Raw genomic sequence first — 23,879 nt, forward strand, 5'->3', positions numbered from 1 at the left:
ATACAATAAACAGCAAAACCGAATGAATGATTAATGGTTTCGTGTATGTAATTCTTCATTTTACATAAAGAACGAAAAGCAAAAAATAATCATAACAATGATATTTTACATTGTTTAAAATAACATAAACAGTCGTCAAACATTTTGTACCTCTTTTTACTTATTAATAAAAATAAATATTCATTGACTCAGTTTTCCACTACATTTTCGGTAATATAGTTTTTTTAAATTTAGAATGTTTCATATTTTGTCCAAAGTCCTTTTGTTTTGTGAAATAGGTTAAGTCACTTCGCCGTTGATTCTATTAACTTTCTGCAATAATAATGATCGATTTTGTCCCACTGTTCAACAATTTTCTGCAACTCAACAATCGGTGGTGTGGTAGTTATACGCATCTTGTACTATTCTTTTCAAAAATATTCAAAAAATACGGGAGAAAATTAAAGGAACAAATAACTTCAAAAAAGTCTTAAAGGAAAAAATTATTCAAGTATAGAACTCTATTGAAATCAATTGAAAAACTAGTGCACAGTATGCCAGCACGATTAAAAATTAAATTGAAGCCAAAAGAGGTCCGACTATGTACTAATATAAAATAAGGCGAGTATAATTAATACCGTTCGAATACTTTTGTGACCCAGTTTCAGTACATTTTCCCAATGTTTGCTTAATAACATCTACAAATATTATCTGAATCGCTCCAAATTTTATCTTGATATTTCTACCTAATAGTATTTTCAATGTTACTTTTAGAACTTAAGTCTAACATGCATATTTTTAATTGTTAATGTTTCAACTGCAAGCGTTCGAATACTTTTGTGAGACATTGTATACAGAGTAAAGTTGTTCAGAGTGTTGTCCCTGACAACATACTCTAAGATCATTGAAATGGGGGGGGGGGGGGTATCAATATTTATCTATCTATCTCTTTGTAAATAATGACCAAAATGTCGAAATTTCTGTTACGAATATCTTGAAAATTGTAAGAAATTGCTAGTTAAGTCATTAAGAGAAGTTCTACAGAATTGTGGATTTAATAGCATATGTTAAGATCATTAAAATCAGAAGTGGTTCCCTTAATCTAAATATTTACCGACATTACACCAAGTAAAAAATGAAAAATAATAATTATCTGTAATTAGAAAAAATTTGATTTAGACGATATCCATGATAAAAATACTTATTTTGTAAGATTTGCAGTGTAAATCCAACGACAACAGCGAAATACGAATAAATGTAAATCTTATGTTATGTCATCTAAATAACATAAAACATTATGTATTATGTTTTACACGAACACATATGGGCTACTGCACGCGCACAAAATGCAATGGACAAGTGAAAATTGCTATTACGATATGTTTTCTAGATGATAATACGCAGTACCCACCTCGAAGTTAGTGTTGAACAAATTTGTTTCCAAAAAAATACAAGGTGTGGAATGTTCTGCCCATTCATCTGACCTAAATATAACAGAAAGTATTTCGACTGAATAGTTAAGAAATATATACATAAAAATAAGATATTTTAATAATTCAAATAAATTAAGAAAAGAAAATTACTGAGAGGTAAAAGAAGTTAGAAACAGAAGTCTGGTATACACAAATTTTTTAGCACAATATAAAAACGAGTAACTGTTTTGGACTGTTTCGCGGCGTGGTTTCAATTTACTTGAAATAAATCACAAGGTCCGAAGCTCGTTCGAAAAATTAATTTCGACGGAACGAGTTTGAAAGAGTGATGGAGAAAAACACGAGGGACGTGATTTCGCGGTGTGAATTTGTGTTTATTTTCAATGGTTACTGGTTGACTGTCGAACCAGTGGCGTTCTCGACTGCCGGAGGCGAAATAAAGTTTTTTTACAGATACGGAAAACGTTCCCAGCTAGGGGGTTACAATTTTTCTGGTAGGAGCGTTCAAGTGCAGAATTTTCTAAATGATGTATTTGGCCGTTGTAGAAACGGCCCAAAAGACACTTTTACTTTAGTCAATTAACCAGATTATAACCTATACATGATTTACAAAGTATGATACGTAATATTGAATATCTATATTTTAAATACAATAATATTGAACATATAGATAAAAAATTTGTGAATATATTTTAGTTGTCACGCTGTAAGCTATAGTCCGATGGAGAAAAGACTTCGCTTGTCCTACAAGTTATAATGTCAGAAAGGCCAGGAAACTGAAGGTTAGAATGAAGATGGCGACATTATGAGTTTTATTTTCTATCGTTACATCTCACTTCGTCGTATTCGGTGTCTCTTCCAGTTTCCCTGCCTCCCTCACTTTTTAGCTTTTAGGACAAGCGAAGTCTGTTTTCTCCATCGGATTATACCCTTAGTCATGTGACTAATCTGACAGCAACAGTAGGGATAATAGGAAAATCGCCGTAGGAGAGTATAAAGTGATAGTGAGGGTGTCGTAGTGAAAAGTCGTTCAGAATGACAATCTTGATAACATATTTCAAGGTTATTTACTAAGCTCTGGGTTAGGTTAGAAAAGGTTGTTTAGGACAATGACCTTGATAACATGTCTTAATGTCCTTGAAATCAGGGCCATTTTTAAATAATCACTATTATTTCTATGGTAACAGACAATACGGGTTTACCGATTTATTATTAAGTCATCCTATTGTGTTTGCCGTTTCGTATTATAGAAACTGTATTGTAACGATTAAACAGAGAAAGGAACAATCTTATCGTTATATTTTATATGCTGTAAGCCAATTTTGCAAAATTGAGTTATTTCAATTGATTCTCACGGACGTCTTTAAAATTATTAAAGATATAAAAACTAATTTGCAACGTATTAATTTATTGTTCCACATGAAAACATATGAAATTATTCAAATCAGAAACCATTAACCCCTTACCCTACAATATCATGTCACACTCGTGGTGAAGATTTCAAATAGAATTTAACAAACATAAATATTATTCAATTTGTTTAAATGCAAATTACATATTATTTCTCTGTTATCAATGATTATACCTTAGAGCACACGTTGACATAGAATAAGACTGGAATTTTTTCTTATTTCCAATAAATTATTAATAACAAAGTAAGTAGATCGTTCACAGTTCAGATAAAAATTATAGAGCAGGAGGTTAATTTAAGAGATATGGTTCTTCCAACGCTAATATATGATACTCATTGCAAAAATATGATGTTCACCGACTTAACCCATTGCACTGCGAATTCTTTTTATATTTTCTTTTTATTAATACTGCATTATTTGAAATATTGAGCTTGAAATATACTTCAAAGGGCAGCTAGATGAAGCAGTGCAAAGAATTTTTTTTACTAGTAATATTGTAAAAAGCGGAAAACAATTTAAAAAACATCAAGTGTGACTCCACATAGAAGTGCAAAAGGGTTGAAGTTAATCTTATAAAGTCTTTCAAATTAGTTCACCCTAAATACAGAAATCTATTGAGTATAAAAATTCAAGTACTTACTAAATTAATGAATTTCTCTTATGCTTAATAATGTGTTATTAAATTTAATGAATTTATCTTTGATTTATCGTCTACTAATCGACCGAGGAAAAATTAATAACATTACATTGTGTCATGCCCGAAAAGAAGCATTACACTTTTATTAATTTTTAATACCATGAATAATTTCCGAAATGTTCACCAAGATCGATTTAAATGATTCATAATCTATAAAAAGAAAAAATCGATAACGTATGACACGTTGATCGCCGAACAATTTTACTTAGATTTGCAAAGAATTTACTGATAAAAATTGTGTAAATTCAACTCACGGAAAGGCAATTATAATTTATTACAAAGGAAACACCTTTATATATTAAAATGTATTATAAAATGACGTAACGGTACATATGCTAAAGGATAAAGTTATTAATAAAGACAATTACAATTTCAAAAATACTAAATATTAAATTTAATTTTATTACAATTTCAGTATTCACCATTACCATGTATATCTATTGGCTGTATTTGTACCTACCACAGGTTACGATACCTTCGACATGTTTATTATTCTACAGTATTCTTATAAAAATACACATAACTAACTTATTGTTTTTCGAATATTTTGTAAAAAAATACGTACAGTTCGCCTCTTCCGAACGTAGCGCCGGCGCAGTATGGGGTATTTGCCTCCCAAAGATAGTAAAAAACATTTCCCAAATAAAATCGTGTGTATAAGGCTTGTTTAGTAGAATCTGGTATCGTTTTTAGTATTGTTGGAAAGAGAAGAGCATACTTTTTAATATAGAACAAAAATTGAGTGCTACTATTCATAATTGTAGTAGTGACAGCAATTTTTATTCAACATTGCTCGCGACGCGTCACGCAATCTTCGTATGTATCGGCATGGCATTCCCATTTTAAGTCTTGTTTAGTAGAATTCAGTGTCATGTTTGGTATCGGTTTTGGAAAAAACAAAGCATTTTTATATAGAATAAAAATCGGCTATTAATATCTGCAATTATGATAGTTATTGGAAATTCTATTTGGTATAAATAAAAATTTCTGCACCAATCACAGTTGCAGATAATAACATATAATTCTTATTCAGTATTAAAAAATAGATTGTTCCATTTCCACCAATACAAAAAACAATTCTGAACTCCAGCAAATGTGTTTCAAAATTCAAAAAAATTCACGCCCATCCAAAAAGCGCGTGACACACTATGAGCGACAGTGTGAATAAAAACTGCTGTAGCTATCCTAGTAGTAACTAGTAGCAACCAATTTTTGTTTTTTATTAAAGGTTAGGCTTTGCCCTTTCCAGTGATACCAAACGGAACACTGAACTTTAATAAACTCGTTTTTTAAATTGAGGATGAATATAAAAAGTGTTAAATAACGTATAATTAAACAAATCTTTATGATATGGACATGAAATTTGGTAATATTCAAATACATGCATAGTACACTTAATTCTACTTGAAATTATGTTTACTTGGAATTGTCTTTTGGAGGTTGGCTTATTTAAAGCTGTGCAATTGCGTTAATAATTAACAAATATGAACAAATTTGTGCCACATTATTTCCCAAATGTTTATTTAATTATGTGTATACTTTTCTTTTTTGGTTTTAGGGATATTTATGAAAAGGGACTTTTTACCGCATTTGAGAGGAAAATGCTCTATACTGCGCGTAAGATTTATAAGTGCACAGAAACAAGGGGACTCTTCCACTCATGATACTTGGGCAGCCTTGACTTTCGACATATGATCATTATTCACTAAAAAATATTTAAAACTTGAGCAGAGACTCAAAAGGCATTTGGAGAATTTATCAATTCGGGGCCTTCAGAATTCTATGCTAACGGAGTAGACAAACTTGCTTCGCGTTGACAAAAATGTATAGAATTGAATAGTTCCTCTTTCGATTAAAAATTTGCATTATAAATAAAGATATATTGTTTAAAAGTTGGAACACTAAAGCTGTAATTACGTTTGCACTCACCTAATACATGAACAATGCTAACTACCTCAACTGTAGCTAATGCAATGCAACCAAGTTCTTTGGACAATTTGATACTATGTAAGCATATGAAGCAAACCACCCGCATTTAGAAGTACATATATAGCTACTCACAACATATTGCCAGTTCCAACTATTAAACCCACAACCCGGAAACGGAAAACAGGAAGTTGTACAATACTAACAGTATCATCATATAAAGATGATTTACGTCGCAACGTGGAAGAATCTACATTCCTATATCAAGGAAATAGAATATAAGCAACGAAGCAAATTATCATCATGTAGCAATAGAAAATTTTCTGAAGGCTGTAAAGCATAATCATTATTAGGCGGTTCCAAAAAGCATCAAGTACATATGTGATTATTGTAAAATAAATCAAGTTATGACTATTCAAGTTATGACTGTTATAAAATGTTTCTATTAATGATTTAACTACAGTTTCATAACCTATTTTCCTCAAAAGTAACACAGTCACATATTAATTTCCGAATTTCCGTTAGTTTAAATTTACTTTCATCTAGGAAAAGTATAGAAGTCAAATGTTCTGAAACATCCACAATATTTACTGTTACACAGCGTACTTCGTATGAAATTTCTTAATTTTCATCATTTGATTTTTCCACTTATTAATACTCGGAGACTTTCTACATTAAAAAATAAGATGGGTATTCCATGTTCGTACCTTATCATCTAGGGTGCTAGTCTAATAAAATGAAAATTCCAGTTTATTTTCATTTTTGAATTAACCAGTGAACTGCATTTGACGAATATACACGTCATCTTAAAGCTTGAAATCATATTAATGCTTTCAGTGATGAATTATTTATTTTTTCAAAGAAACACGTAATTCTTCTTTGGTTTGTTTTGGTTTTTTGATTAAAATATACTCCAGATGCATTTGTTCTGTGTTAAATGAGTACACACTTCACTTTTTAATTTTATTGAGCGCAATCGAGAGATTTTTTCGAACTAAATTCTACAATCAACAGGTTAAAGTGGTTTCAAATTTTACAAAACTACATTAGACGTAGATATTTCATGTTTTTAGTGCGAATATAAACTGTAGCTAACAGTCATTAAATATACTCGTACAACTGACTATATTCTTATCTTTCCATAACTTGCTAGACTGTCAGATAGATATAAGAGATATTCGCATTATCTTTTCTGTTTATTAACCCTCTTGTTATGGCGAACTCTAATGCAAAATGTGAGCACGACAAGCGGTAGGCGTTCAACGGTGACCGATACTACGGAAAGCGAAACTTTTCAATGACGCGTCGTCGGTGCGTATCCTAGTGTCAACAATATAGGTACACCACCGCACCGCAACGATATCGGTTGCACGCCCAAAGGCGTTACCAGCATATATAGAACGAACTTTCAGTAAAACAGTTGACAACAGATAAATAACATTGTATAATTTATCATAATACTTAATAAAGTATAATAATACGGAAGATAAATGTTGTAGTTCGCCATCTTTCTGTAAATGGCATTTATTATGTATTGAAACGTTTAAAGAAACACATGGGTTCTTCACAGAACATTTCTTCTCATAACTCAACCTCTTGCCTTACAATATCGTGACAAACTCGTAGTGAAAATGTCTAATATGGCTTGATAAATATAAATATCGTTCAGTTCTTTTGAGTTCAAAAGAAACATTGTTTTTCTTGTGAACAGTTTGTTATAACTTGTATAGGGTAAATCTAAACATAGAAAGAGCATGGGATCTTTTGTTTTGCGAGTGCATGATTAACGGAAAATAGTTTTATCGAGTACAACTGTGAAATTAAATCGTAAGACAAGGGGTTAAACTAGAAACTTATGTACGCGTAACTTGCATTATATGCACGTGTGACTTATCTTAAGTGAAACCACTAGACTATATAAGAAAATAAAAATATTATTGTTATAGAAAGTATAAGATCATTTGAATAGAGTAAAATTTTGGTACAATGTTTTATTAAGTTTGTAAACATACTGTTGTACGTGCAAATTATACGCGCATCTCATTAATTTTAACTAACAATAAGTTTGCGATCGACTCCCTAAGTCTACATTCTGAACTCATCACGGTCAGGAAACAGGGTTCATCGAAATGTACTTTCGATGAAAATGCAATCATTGATTCGATTGCAAACTACTTCCTGTAATTGTCAAGTAGTACTCATTGTCATTACTTCAATTTCAATTGTAGATTAGCAACAGCTAACGATTACAGAAAATGATTTGTAATCGAATCAATGATTAAATTTTGATCACCTTCGGTAGTGTATAATCTGATTACACTTCACTGAATTTTAACAGTAAGGGCATCCAGATTTAATTCGAGAATTCGATTAGCGGTACATATTGTGGGACATGAAAAGATATACACTGCGCCACAAAATTAAAGAATTACTAAATTCTAGTAAAAAAATTGTCAGTCTGTGGATTTCTGTGCCTTTATAATAAAAAGTCGCATTAAAAGCTTCGCGTTTCTACCTTTTCCTGCAGTAAGCAATTTTTCTTACGATGTTTTTTCTTTATGTAATATGTAAGAAGGTAAATATACTTTTTAGTTTACAAAACAGTACAAATTCAAGCGTTCCTACAATGATTAAAAATTCGTTTAAGGGGACCTTACACTTTCTCGGGTCGAAAAAACCTACTTTTAGCAAGTATGCCATTGGAATATAATCTAATATTTTAATAATATTCTCTGCAAATTTCAGAGGAAAATTCAAAATATTTTCGAAGTTATAGCCGATTATAGTACTAAGTGTATGACAGGCTAAATCGATTGCACGGCATTTCGACCGTGTTAAATTAATTTATTAATTATAAATTAAATGAATTTAACAGAAAAAAAAAGAACTCTTGAGAACGAGGCGTATGAGGAGTTGGAAGCCATTTTGTATGCAGCAGGCATGGCTGATTTGCCAAAATATTAAACGCGTTTTTTTCAAAACAACATTTTTGTAATCGGCGTGTATAATAACTTAAAAACCATTTAACCAATCGGTCTGAAATTTTAATACGTTCTTCTACGCAACAATAGCTCCAGTATAAACTAGAATAAACAGGATTGGTTCATTTTTTCCTCAATTTTTAATGTTTCTTTTACGAAGAAAATGCTATTTTTGAGATCACCAACTTTGGAGGTCAACCATTTTGTGAATTTTTGGTTAAACAAAATAATGGTAGTCTATACTCGGGCCATAGTCATACTTTTTCTAAGAATAATGCTGTTCTTTTTCAGACGTTGCAGTGAGCTGCAATCGTGCACGCTAACAGATCAAAACTTTTAAAATTTCCTCCATGAGACTGCAAAAAACCCCTGTAAAATATCATTTATGAAATTATATACAATTTTTTTTTGTATTTGAAGATTTAAGATGTATGTCAACAAAATTACGGACTCAAGAAATGGTTTTTCGTTACTTTACGAGTCCCACAAAAATTGTCAAAATTTTCGACCAAAAAGTGTAAGGTCCCCTTAAGACTGAATCTACATACCGTGAATTTGAAAATTGGATTCTCTCCTGTACTATGATCTTTCAGAGCTTGATCTACGGTTTCTTTTCGCGGGTTTATTGAACTTTCAATGAAAAGTGTGCCGTAGCCATTAAAATAGCACTGAATATAAACACATACTAAATACACAAATTAAACACACACTCTAAATGCACGAATTACACACACAGTAAATCACACATTACATGTATACCACACATTGAAATACCGGTGACATACTTTTCATTAAAAGTTCAATAAGATGACAAAAAATATGTACATTTAGTGTTAGAGAATTATTGTAAAGGTGAGACCCTAATCTTCAAATTAACGGTGGTTTCAGCTTTGAAACGAATTTTTTAATGACCGTGAAAACGTTTGAATTCGTACAATTTTAGAAACGAAGTTACACGAAGGAAGAGCATCGTAGAAGAAAACTGCAATAGATATGATTATGCGCTCAAGTGATAAATATAAATCCGGATACTGTCGCGCGAGACGGAAGAAAAGGATACCAAGAAAATGGCGGAGAAGTAGGAAGCGATGTGTCGCACCCAACAAACAGAAGGCTGATGTGTGACGACAGGAGGCGGGCAGTCAGACGTCGGGCATTAGACGAACAGTGAGTAGACGATTATTACTAGACTACTGTAAAGTCACTGTTACTTTTATGGCCATCTTTTATGAAAATTCCTACAAAATTCAGAAGTAGGATTGTGACTGATTAAATGTGTTTAGTAGTTTATGAGACAGCAGCATTATTACGTCTGATCGTGTTTGTGGGTCCTCTGTGTTTGTATATCTCATTCGTTAAAAACGCTGACTATTATTGTGGATTCGCCTGTTCGGGTGTTTTGATTTATGTTTAGACTTTGAATTTTTATGAAAACCTTATGAACAATTATGTGTGACAGAATGAAGAATGTGAACCATTTATTGGTTAGTGAGTTGGAGGAAAAATTTCGTGACGGGGCTCTGTTACCGTCAGGCACAAATGTCGAATTAATAAACTGGCTCCTCACTATTTATCCTGATAGACAAATTGAAAGTGGAAGTAACGACGGAGCCATTGAGGGTTGGTCGCACAGTGGTGCCTTTCAACGAAAAGCTGGCCAAAATTCAATTTTCGAAGTATGCAGCAGCGTTTTTCTGATGTAGTAGATTTATTGTACATATACGCTTCAGTGAAGCCAATATCACTTAGAATTTTTAAATATACTGACTAGTTACTGAAAGACAGTGGAAAATTTTATCAGTCTCAAATCGCAGTGCTACATTTATGATATGCAGACAAACCTTGCGGGTATAAAAGTATAGCTCGCGGCTAGACCCGCCGTAGTTAAAAGATTAAGAAATTCTCTGCAATCGGGTGCGTCGAGTCGGAATTCGCCGGCGAATGTTAACATTAAGGCGATTGGTGAGATTTTAACAGTTCAGATGAAACCTTTAAATGATGGAGAGGGCAAGTTAAGTTGCTGCACGAAATATATGACTTGGACTATGGTCATGAATATCCTTACAGATTCGAAACTGAAAGGAAAGACAGCAGCGTGGTCGCACATAAAAGCTGAGCATTTACAATTAAACGTGGAAAGTTATGGAAACATTCTCTGATTATCTGCACAATAAATTAACGCTGGCTGACAGGCTGCCAATAGACGATGACGAATTAGTAGATTATACCATCGAAGGGATCACAGATAAACCGTCGCGTCAGCAAGCGAAACTTCAATAATGTAATGATGTCATGTCTCTTCTTGAAATTATTTGTACCATGCACTGAAAGATGACGACCTAACTGCCGTAAAACCTGAAATGGCACCGAGAACTAAAGGACAGCGCGCGTCGAAAAACAACGCCAACGAACGAGGTGCAAGACCGAAACTTACGATGCGTTGTTACAACTGTTCAAACCCGGATACGCAATAAGAGACTGTTACTCTTGCGGCGAACCTGGTCATCGAGTAGGAGACTGACCAAAAAAGCAGATACCGTCAGCATAGTACAACATTTGAACAATTTTGTAAAATCAGTGTGTACTGCGTACAGATGGCAAATCGAATGTGCAAACTGTATTTAGAAACTCTCTTGGATACAGATAGTTCGATAAGTTTGATCAAAGAGAGATTCACACTGATCTTTTTGCAAAGTAAAATCAGTATAGCGGATAGATTTTGTAGCATTAATAAATCTAAATCAGTTGTTACTGTAAGATAATCTTAGCGAAGGGAAAGTAGAACGCTGGTCGTCTGTGTTTCGGAATCAGTGTCTTCTTAAGGAAGAGCGTCCCCGAGTCTCGGGACGCAGTAAACAGCGAGAGCTATGTTGACAAGAAGGGGTCCTCCGGCTAAACAGTGCCCTTCGCAGGATATTCTTTCTATAACTTTCGAGGGAGTAATACTACAGTAAAAATATTACGATTCCAACCAGTTTTCGTCATTTTATTTTACGCCTACGAAACTTTAGTGTACATTACAAAGGAAGTACAGACTAATGTCACGATAGACGGCATAATTAAAGAGAACCTACGTCGTTCCGGATAATACAATGAAAATACTTGTAGTACTCGGTCGTGATGTTATGAAAATGTTTGGTAATTACTTAGTTTAGGGTGTTCCCCATTAAGAAACAGCAACACATTTGTCACAAGAAAACGTTGCTTACAATTACGTTCTCAACAACATATCCAGAAATCATCAAAATTGGCGGGGAACACCCCAAACTAAATAATTGCCAAATGTTTAATATATTGTTAATTAATAATGCAGAATACAGTATGTACAATGGCGTACGAAACCGCTATAGTGGCGTATACTAACTAAAAGATTAACGATCCGTATATTATACCAAAAGAACTAAGAAAATACCGACATTTGGTATCATATGTCGAAGATTTCCAATAATCGCAGAGATGATATCAAGGCGTGTAGGAGCTCAAAAACATGAGGCCTTGATTATCTGAGAAAAGCAAGCATGTGGGTGAAGTTTCGGCCAATCACGAAATTCGAAATTAAGTATATTTTGTATGTGTGTGATTTATGATATATCAATGTATATCTAGAGAATTTTCAGTCGCAATGATCTAAATGAGAACCTAACATATAGAGAATTTTAACGATAATAATAATAACAAACATTTTTAATACATCATAGTGAAAAGAACAAGGTAGAGCAAACAAAGTTTATATTACCTATTGTTTGTTAAATAGTCAGATTCTTATTGTGAACTTATACTGTAACTAATATTACCGATCAGTGCAGATACCTTAACACTCGGTACAGAACAGCTCAATGCAGAAGCGCCCTGTGTGATCGGAACGAAAGTAGAAGTAGCAGGTAGCACTGTATATGGCAACTCTTTCGTGTATAGTGGTTACGCAAGACAAGTGTACTTATGAAATGTATTTTTATAAATTTGGTTATATGCGTCATTTATAAACTTCAGCATAAATATAAATAAATTTTTTCGATTGCAGATTTGTGCTCATAGGTCAACATGAACTTATTTCTCTGGGCGCATACACGTGCCCATAGTACTCAAAAGGTTAAAGGATTATTCCCATTTGGGGTTGTTGACCTTTAACGATTTGCAAATTATAAAATTGTCAAATTGTTTATAGATGAATGGTTTTACTATTTTATGCGCGTTTCTACATGTTTCAAAATAACACACTGTAATTTTCATGTTTGTTTTAAGTTTGTGCAAATATATGGCTAAATAAATTGAACGTGATTATAAGTTTAATATTTTTGGTTCCCTTTGTGTAACTCAACTATTAAATAATTGAGTCAAACATTAAAATTAAATTCACTAAGGGGAAAAAATGTTTTCTCATTAGTCAAAGTCAGCCATGATGTACTTCATCACACACATGTATGTCTCATACCAATGTAAAAATGAGTCGGATAATACACATTATATTAAGCGCATGCGCGATCTTTTAATCAACCGGAATCCGTCTATAAAACCTGCATTTTATCATCAACTAACTAAATACAGGTCAAAACTAACAAGCTTCATAACTCTCGATAGAATTGCCGAATCATACTCATTGATACATAAAATATACCTGTGATTGTGATCTATTTGAAGACATAAAAATTATCTTTGAACCATTTACGAGCAATTTTTTCTTCACCATGAAATATTTGAATCTAGTCATCATTTGATTGTATGTAATTTTATTTTTTTATTGAAATTGCGAATTGGGCGTTTTTCTCCAGAAGAAATACCCAATTTTTATTTGTTCTCTCGCGAATGTAATAATGGCAGATCATAAAGTGCGAGGACGCAGTCAAGCTTTATTCGATCGGGAACTAGACAATACTATTAATAGATTGGACTCTTGTAGTATAACAGCATTATCGACTGATGAGTACGGAGTAAAAAAAAAAAACAAAAAAAAACAATGCAATGTATCATGCATCGAACTATGTTGTAAAATTTATCATACTTGTGAAACTTTCTAACATGTTATGTATGTACATATATCATATGCACATACTAATAAAAAATTGTCTTAAAAAAAATAAACGCGATTTTCTTAACCTTTGATAATTTATTCTGATTAGTTAACACCAGAACAATATGAAACACTTAATTTTAATGAAAAAAAAATCTGGAAATCAACGAGTTAACTAAAATTTAATTTTAAAGTCTAAAAAAATGTGAAAGATTAATTACATAATGTCAAAAATACTATTGCATATATCTCGAAATCCGGAGCCAAGCGGCAGAAACATGTACTATAGAAAAAAGTTCTTTGAAATGATGATCAACACAATTCAAAGTTATTAAAATTGGCCAGGAATATATATAGACAGATATAGTGTCATGAAAGTAAATACACAGAGCAATAAAGGTTTGAAAAATATTAGTAATTTAAATAATCAAAATTTGAACTTATATCACTATGATTTTCCGTCTGGTTGAATCTAGTTGAACTTCTGTTTAATTAAATATCGTAAAAGCGCCAGTAGTTGACCACTTAAGAAAAATTTTCCGTGTGAATAATAGTAAACGCTTGCTCGTTTATTAAATATAGGGAATCTGTGCGTGAACATGCTGTTTGAACTTCTTACATTATATAACAAGGCGAACATTTTTGAAATAGTTGTATTATTCAAATTTTATAGACATTTTTGAACATTCAATATTTGCATTAGAAGTTGACTATACTTGAAAACGAAAAAAACTAGTAATTAACCATATGTTAGTTAGTAGTTGACCACGTATAATAAAACCAAAAACATTAAAGGTGATTACTTTAATATGTGAAATGAAAAAAAATTAATTCTATATAAAATCTACTTCAAGAACGGAGAAAATATTTCGAGATTTGCTGGATCTGGTAGGCTCATTAATATTTTTAGTATTTTCCCAGGAAAATATTCACCTTTACATACAAATATTACATATTCATTTTCTGTCCTTTTAGTAGGTAGACATTTATTGTTGTGCAACAATTCATTTCCTTCCCTAGACTCTTCGTTATCTTCAGTTTCTACATAATCGGAAATACCCAAGTAAGTGCACTTTAATATTTTGTTGATTTTAATAGTATTGCCTAAGTAGTTACTTAATAAATTTAAACTCCATTAAATTGAGTCAATAACTGACCATAGTTTCAGTCAATAGTCGACTATGTGGTCGTATACTAAAATGCGTTATACTTCAAAATCGAGAGTTCTGTTCTTTACTTCTGGCGAAATTACATGTAAAGTAGCTATCAGTAATTGATCACACGTGTCACCTTCTAAAAATAATAAGAATGACAAGATTTAATAGTTAACCGTATTGTCAGTAATATTCTTTGAGGTTCAGACAACAAAAACATGACATTTATTAAGTATAAAATAAAATGGTATGGAATAAAAAGTATAGAATTAAAAGTTAAAAGCTTAAGTATTTCTTACCGTTAATTATACACCGTTTCTTCGTCAATTAAATAAATCATTAGTTTTCATGATAAAAGTGTTTCGGAGATGAGCGGTAGATGCTGTAGCATGTCTATCGCGCCTTTATCGAAAGATTATAACTTTTAAAAACCTTATTTTTCACGTTTTCCTGACAAATGGTCAACTACTGATACCAGGTCAATTACTGGTGCCTTTATCTTACTCCTACATTTATTCTGCTCTGAAAAAATGAAAGTTGTGCTAAATAAACTTCCTAGAAATCTGAAGGCAGTGTGTTGTTTGAGTATAGTGTGTAATTTCTACTAAAAGATTTTACCACGACAATGATACTTCAAGTATTAAGCAAAAATCGAATTTTTTTTTACGCTGCTAAGTCACTCTTCACGAACTCTACACCTACCCAGAATCGATCCCACTTCCTGGACTCAGCTAACTTCACTAGATTTGCCACCATTAAAGGCTCAATGGAAAATTCATCAAACCGCCCAAGTAATTCTAAGCATTCGCCCTTCTCTAGCAAAACTAAAATTACTCGTCGTCCACCAATCTATGTCAGGCTGGCTATTGGTGAGCTAATAAACTTCACTAAAATTCCATATTTATTCTCTCCCAGCTGACAGAACACTCCTTACAATGCTAAAAGAATTTCCTAAAATTGAGGAGGCTATTATTATTGACGAGTTAACCAAACATAATCTAAAACCACTAGTCATATCGCTGCTACACCCAGTACTTTAGATGCCAAGCTTTTGTATGTGTCCGGGCAAATTGTTTTAAAGCTCAGAAAAATGTTAAATGTGGATAGCACCACTATACCGAGAAATGTCTTAAGGCTCCTGAGATTCTCCCAAATGTGCAAACTGCAGTGGTGAGCATACCGCAAATTACTCAAAATAACCTACGGTGCTTAAATATCTTGAAAAGAGAACTCTTTTGGTAAACCGACTCAATCGCTCGGCTGAATCTCCTATTCTATTAACACTAAACTTACCGAGCAGTTAAACTGACTTTCTGAAAAACCTCTATAGAAACTTCAAGAGCGTATCTATCGAAATTTTAATTGATTTATAATTCAGTTTGCGTATTGCTGAATAATTTCCCTAATAATTTCTCAGAAAAACATCTGTTATCTTTTTGATCATTGTAAAATAAAGAAATCAGAAATGGGTCAGTTTGACCGTCTGGTAGTTTTAGCGTTAAACAACCACTTCTCTAACTATGGAGTGTAGGGTGAAACCTACAATAGTGTAAATAAACTAACTTCAAGTCCTGAGTCGTCTAGAGTCGCTTTTTCAATGCCATTACCCATCAGTTCGGCTGCGACAAATTCAGAAAATGATTCCATGTTAGCTCAGCACGTAAGCAATATCTTGGAAGAGATAAACGCTCGATTCGACGTATAGAGGATATTTGTTATAAAATCTACGAAATCAAACCATGACAAGTTCATGACTTTCGTAATACTTTCCAAAGATATTGACTTGATATTCAAATAATGGGTCTAGTTTCTTTCAATTTCATGACAGAATGCGCGTTAAAACTTGCTTAAGAACTAGTAATCTCGAATTACTCCACGTACCACGTGCCAAAACCTAAAAATGACCACCGCGTAGGTGTAGTTCTTGTTATCCATAACAATATTAGATATTTTCCTATTCTATTTCATTTGCGATCTTCGTTTACGCGAATCAGCTAACAACAAGGGCAGTCGAAACCGAGGCGTCAACGTTCGTCGCGAGTGGACGTGTCCCCTTGCTGAACTTGTTCCTTCAATTCGCAGGACATCGAAGCTATCGAAAACGAAGTTACAAGAAATTCTAAAGTAGTATTTGGAGAAAAAAGAGACTGTACAAATTGTTCAATTATTATATTCGTCGGATTCGGCCCCATGAGTTTTAGAAATAAATAAAATAGATAAATAAAAAGAATATATTATACTTTTGAAGTGTCGAAGGTGTTCATAGAATATGACGAATGCTCTAAGCAGTAGCCTAGCTATATAATTTGAAAACATTTTTAGAACAGATGTGTGCATGTACACGACCATGTACACGCGTTGGTCTCTAATTGTAAGTTAACATAATTGCCCCATATTGAGGGTACAACGCACACTATGTATATAAGCAATTGTGAGAAGTATCCCTTTATAAAACATGTTGTAAAAACTTTGCACTAAAATCAAAATTTCTTTTTTCGTGTATTGATCACCTTGAATACAAATTTATATTTCGAAAATATAACATGTATTATTGTTTTAAGGAGCAAAATATAATCGAAAGAACAAATTATTATAGATACTATTCCATTCTTAATAGAATTAATATTAATAATGCGTACCATGACACGTATAAAACAATTTGCTATGAAAATTCAAATTTAAAAGTTCACGGGCACATGAGCAAAGAAAACATTTTTACAATATTTTTGCAACTTTCATTATTCGAATACGGTAAAGTAGTGCATGGTTAAACTTTAAAGATTCGAAATCTAGCATTAAAATTTTCGTAAGCAAGGTGGCATTTTTGATTTAACAATTATTTAAGCACGGTTTGATAATATAAAAGAATAGTCATTCGCAAATAAAACAAGATAGATGCAGTGCGTCAAATATAGACAATCAAGTCTCGGAATCCCTGTATAGAGATAGCACAGACAGCAAAGATAATAGCAATAAATTACTGGAATTTTTCCAATCAAAATGGGACCAAACATGATTTAAAGTGGACCAGTTTTATCGGCTTACTGAAAATAACAAAACTAAACGTACCTACGTTTACTACAAACACATAAAACTAGTCTCATTTACGATATGTTTCAACTAATTTTATTCGAAAGAATTTCAATAATTCATTAGTACTACGCTTGAAGAGGTAAGACTAAAATGGTCTTACCTCTGAAATTGAAAGTTTCTTTATCCCATAATCACTTTTTACGCTCGTGATACCAGTTCAAAGTGTCTACATCCTTTCTCCTCAGTGTATTCATTCTATTTTCTTATCAACTGAGATCAGATTGCATTAAGCTCAAAACAGTAAATGGTAAGTAGAAGAAGAGCGATGTTGTATCTATGAAATTTAACCGAACATCACTACAGTTTGCAAGGAAGTGTGTGAAATTCATAGTTAATCGGTAATATCATTCATGACATAAAGTTCTCTTTAGAAGAAGAATATGAACCGCATAATATTGGGACTGAATTAAGGACAACAAATACTCGGCTAAAAGAAAGAGAAAAAGGTACAACAAGTTACTAGTGACATGACGAAGCGTCATAAGTGCCTCTTTCAGATTTATCGTAAATATATACGCGGTTTGTCCCCGATAATAATTTATTCCTGTAAATAAAACATTCTCGCATAAAACTTAAAAAAGTAAAAGAACGTTCAAACAATAAGATCGGGGTAAGAAATAGACGAATATTAATCCGTTTGAAACAGTATCATCCTTCCTGTATTGCGGGTAGTCCTATTACCACTACAACTAACACTACTACTACTATTACTGTTGCTACCACTACTATTAGTACTGTTAATATTATCAGTATCATCATTACTATTAAAATTCTCAAGGTCCTTGAACAGAAAGAAAACATTGCACGAGTGATGTACATTATATTCCAAGGTTGTGTTTGTATACAACATCACGTACTACGCAATTAAATAAGTTTTCCTCTACTTGTATTCATCGTTGTCGATCTGTAACTTTTGTACTTCACATGCTCTAAAGATTAGGTAATAAACGATATTTGTGCAGATATGGTGAAAACAAGAAGAAAAAAAGAAGAGAATGTAACGACGAGAGCGCATACATAAACACATCTGTGTATGTACTTAAAAATATAGCTCACCCTTGCTCCGAGAAAGCGGGCCTCCAATAACTCCTGCTTCCTTGGGTCCAGGGTGGCCTGAAAGTGCTCCATCTTGACGCCAGCGCCTGGAACGACGAATAAAAATGAATTAAATTTTGTCTTGGTCAACTTAAACATGCTCACTGTATAACGTTAAATTAATAATGTTTACCACTGAATTCAAGAACATAAATTTATCATTTGCAAATAAAATATTGCGTGAATATAATAATTTTAGGATTTGAACAGTGCGACAATAAAATTAGCTATTTAAAAAGATCAAACAATTTGATTAATCCTTTGTGGTTCTCTATCGGTTTGGATATTCTATTTGATTATGATAATTATAAACGTAGCTCAAAAATATATGATATTTATTTCTAGTTTCGTAACTGTATTATATATAAACACAACCTACATACGTAATGATGAACGGCGATCATTAAACTGGAGAACTACTGCCTCAACCCCTCACAGTCCTATATCGAAACAAATTCGATATTCAATTTTATTCCAATAGTTTAATATTTTACTAATTTCTCATAAAATTCTTCCTAATGTAATAATTATATAGGTCATACAGATCTACAGTGTAAAACAAGTATGTTCAATAAATACGGGGATATTTGAACGAAATAAAACGGACATACTGTATATACTATATAGAAAAGACACTATATATTTGCTAGATGCTGAAGCTATGATGATACTAACATGTAAGTGTACATGAATGCGTGGTCATAAATTAAAAAGGCATCAGAATTAGTGAAGTTCGTTCCTTAAAAACCCAAAAACAAATTTTTATAAATATCCCAGAAATTAAAGCCGAGTGGCGGAAACATAGTATATAGAAAGATGTTCAAACAATATAGTCAACAATATAGTTCAAGGTCATCCAAACTGGCAAGGAATCGCTGATGTAAATAATTACCGCTTTGTCAATGCAAAATATGTTTATATTGATACAGACTTTAAAACTTGTGATATATAAAAAAAACCGATTAAACTCGACGATGTGAAGAGTACTTCTGTGACTCGCTGTAGCTTAAATTCCATTCCAATTAACCAAGGTACTGGATATTAATAATAGTATCGACTGTTAGGAAAATTACTGCGTCATTAAATCGAAGGCTGACTGGATTATTTATTCAGAATGTCCAAAATGGCTTCATAAAACATGAAACATGTACCGTGTATAATAATGTGTGTAATGATTGTGAAGGAAAGAAAAAAAAATAATTAAATTTTGAAAAGCCGAATTTTTTCCTTCAAATAAAATATTAAAATTGACAAATTGAAATGGAACATTAAAAATGTTTCAAAATACGGCATCACTACTGGAAGAACAGCACCTCTCCTAACAAAATGGCATTTTAATTTTCAATGTTTCGAAGATAATGGGTTAAAATTTTTATTCATTCGAATACCTGTTGTAATATAAAATGTACAAATTATGATATCTACCCCTGATAAAATGTTCTATTGCAAAATTTAAATTTCATTACAATTTTTCTTGAAGTTTGGCACCCCTCCTACAATTACCCTGTAAGAAGAAAGACGTTACTTGCCGAATGTATTAGATTCGTTTCACGTTTGGTCTTTACATGCGTTTATCAGAAACTGTACGATCAATTTCACTGTACAAATACGGTAGCCAACATTGGACCGTTAGTCTGCGGTTGCAGCGGCGGCAGCGTCGATCGAATGATCGGTGGAGTGACCATATTTGTGGCAGTAGCTGTGGCTGGCTGATGGCAACCAATCAAATTTCTACATGCATTAACTATAGTAAATATAATTTTCGAATGTCGCAAGTATCGTAGTGATCTATAACAGTTCGAAGAGAGAATTCATAATGTTATTCTGACTACAACAAACAAAAAGGATAATGAAGATAAAACTTCATTAACGCGATTTTGTCTACAATTGACCTTGAGACGGTTAAGTTCGCGACAGGGTAGGTCAGAAAGTCAATAACAGCTTTCTACTACGTAATAGATACTATCAAGCATATACAACATAAAATTAAAATGGTAATAATTGATCGAAAAGATTACCAGACAGGGTTATACAGAATAAAACCAAAATCTATTGCGGATTATAAGAGAAAGATAGATTCTCCAAATTATGTCGACATGGTTTTAACAGCAATCAATCCCTCAAGGAAAAGTGTAAAATGGTATAAAAACATTTTTTCGTAAGTTAACGATATAACGAAGAAACTTTTCAAAACTCGGCATCAGAACACGAAGAAACTAATGAACACTGAGACGCCATTTTATAACAATGCAAAAATTTACATGTCTTGAAAATACGGTAATGAATATTAATTGTTAACGCTTGCGAAGAATGTAAATCGCCTTCCTGATTTTTTAAAACAAGTTATAAAAAGCAGACACCGCCCACTGACCTGTTACAGCTGGAGAGACATCGCCAGTAACTCGGAAACGTGCTAATTATTTGACACGTATACCGGGGTTGAGCCCCTTGCGAGACCCTTCGTAAACCCGTGAAATAATGTCATATTAAAGACAAAAGAAGTTGTAATATTTAAAAATAGGTTTTGAATTCCGATTAGAAATTTACACTCATAAAAAAAAGATAACATACCCGTTAAGAATGCCAACAAAGCAATCCATGTATGGGTTGGCAGTGAACGCAACAAGGCGTCATTCCGGTATTACGTTCTTTTGTATTAAGATTGTGCGTTGTTCTCAGTATAGCGTCGGCATTACGATAAAATAATCCTAACAATACACGTTTAATTTCTCATGTTACAATTACAGTACTATGTAAAAATTACTTTATTATATGTATAAATATTACTTGTATACATTGGCGTTTTTCCAAGAAATGTTGATAAAAATCGTAAGAGATGTTATTGATGTAATCGATGTAGTTTAAGATGGACTGCAGAGTAGTGCACGAGATATGTTCTGATTAAAAGCATTCGAAAAATATTCAGTGAAAAAGTTTCGATGTTACCTAGATGTTTGAAGCACTTTGTTTTACTTTTCGATTAAAACATTAAACAAGATAATTACAGTACTGGATTCTACATTCCGTCAGCTGTATTCCTGACACTTAAGTTATTTTTTTATCCCACGCAAAACTGTAAATTTTAAATGAGTTTCTTAATTATGATGAGCAAGGCAAAACAGAACACTAATACAGGAGCCATGGGAGTGCCTTGATATGTGCTTTGTTTATAGTTTTAATTGGTTATGTGCAATCATATTGATGTATAGCAAATTAAATTCGAAGATAAGATAAAAACTGACCAATTGGATTGTACCAGTGCGAAAAAAGAGGATGACACATTTATTTGTGATTTTTATCCCTAAAATCATATATATTTATAGGTTATTTATATGAGCTGACAATTACATATATTCAACTAGCAATTTTGATTCAGTAGAAATAAGAATTTTGTATTTTCATGTGATTTTACACTAGTGTTCCGTTTTATCCTACCATTTTTGCGAAGCGGATATATCAGTACCTTTAGAAAATCGTATTTTCCTTTGTAACTAAATAGTTTTAATAAAAAGATATTTTATTTCCTTATAGCCAAAGCTCTATTTAAGACTTCCAAAAAAGATTTCGTGCATTTATTGTTCCAAATGTAGAGTCATACTAAAACCTTTATACATATATATGTAAAATTTTCACCGCTATTTCTCAGATATTTCCGTTAAATTATTAGAGAAGTTGTGAAACAAAAGTTGGCCAGTAGAAAGTTGATGACAAATTACAGTAATGCAAGCTGGTAAAAAGTTGTTCATTTAATAAAGAAACAAGATTGTAACAATTTTTTGTAATGAGAATGTGTATTTATTTAATTATAATCGATGCAGCTTTGTATTCATTATAAAAAGAATTAGGGTATTTACGACAAAAATCAATTAATTTAGAAATTTTGGCCTTTTTCCCGAACTTCCATGTACTCAAAACACTGTGCGCGGGTCCGACTGTATTCTTGAAATATACTATTGTTATATTTTATAAAACCAACGTAGTCTTATTATTCACGGAAAACAGCAGTATGATAAGACAAAACGTAGAAGGAAAGAAATTCTAAGCGTGTATGATGAACGATTTATAGTCAGACAAATTTGAATGAATCCAAGAATTAGTATATATAAACTAACAACAGAAATATCACCGACGATTAACAAAACAATATTTATGAAACCGTCCATAGGGTACTATACAATAAAGGCTATCATGGTTGTATAACAAGAAATATGCCACACCTTTCGAAATTAAATAGAATTAAGCGTTTAGAATTCTACAATGCTCAGGGATGCATGGCAACAAGTGGAATTGGTGAAATGGAATTTATTGTAGCTACAATAGACAAAATAAAATATCTTGATATTTAAAATAAACTCGGAAATTTTCAATCTAAAATTACACATTAAACATTCATCCTATATTAATAAGAAATTATTAATAATGTATTTAAATTCAAAATTAAATATTTACGTTTTCCAATAAAACAGATGCGAAAAAGGAAATTGCCGAAATATGGACAAGTATTTCGCATTTTACAACAGAAAAATTAATAAAATCTAGGCCTAGATGTTTAAAAGCAATTACAGACGCAAATGAATATGGAACGAAGTGTTAAGAGAAGGATTATTATATATTTTTGCATAATTTTATTTTTTCTACGCTCAATTTTGTGACACCAAAATAAGTGTATTTTTATAATGTTCGCTAAATTTATATGAATAATTTATTTTGTTTAACATTTTTGATGAAAGTAACGCATGTGGAATATCTCTCCAATTTTTATAAGATTGACAAATGTTGGTAGAAAAGCATATTTTGAACAACTTTTTCCTCCGACAAAAGTGTCACTGTACTTTAGTTTCCAAGATAATCGCGATAACTTTTGCTACCACTACATGGAATTCGACACACGTGAGCGTGCTGTGAGAGAACACAAGCATAACCGTGTGTTCTCCGCTTCGGTGGCGGCTTCCATCAATGAGCCATTGATCTTCTCGGGTTACGTGCACTCTCTCCGACAAAAGTTTCAATAGTTTTGCACGTTCCTTCGTACATACAGAAATGAGTTTTACTTAAGTAATAAAGACTGATACGAGTGAAGCTAATTTTTATACGATGTGGG

General features: G+C 32.4%; 1 protein-coding gene across 16 annotated transcripts in view; it reads right to left on the reverse strand.

Annotated features, from left to right (window-relative positions):
* Window positions 1-23,879, reverse strand: part of Tlk (Tousled-like kinase) — a 91,191-nt gene that overhangs the window by 45,331 nt on the left and 21,981 nt on the right. For 13 of the 16 annotated variants that reach the window (XM_031994650.2, XM_031994649.2, XM_031994648.2 and 10 more), the window contains one exon: window positions 18,740-18,825. In XM_031994650.2, the coding sequence (XP_031850510.1) occupies window positions 18,740-18,825 (86 nt within the window). Of the gene's footprint in view, window positions 1-1,390; window positions 1,464-18,739; window positions 18,826-23,879 lie in introns of all 16 variants that reach the window. The other 3 variants (XM_076371948.1, XM_031994655.2, XM_031994656.2) reach the window with 1 other exon arrangement.

The sequence above is a fragment of the Nomia melanderi genome, chromosome 11 (genome assembly GCF_051020985.1).
Source record: "Nomia melanderi isolate GNS246 chromosome 11, iyNomMela1, whole genome shotgun sequence".
Classification (NCBI taxonomy): domain Eukaryota; kingdom Metazoa; phylum Arthropoda; class Insecta; order Hymenoptera; family Halictidae; genus Nomia; species Nomia melanderi.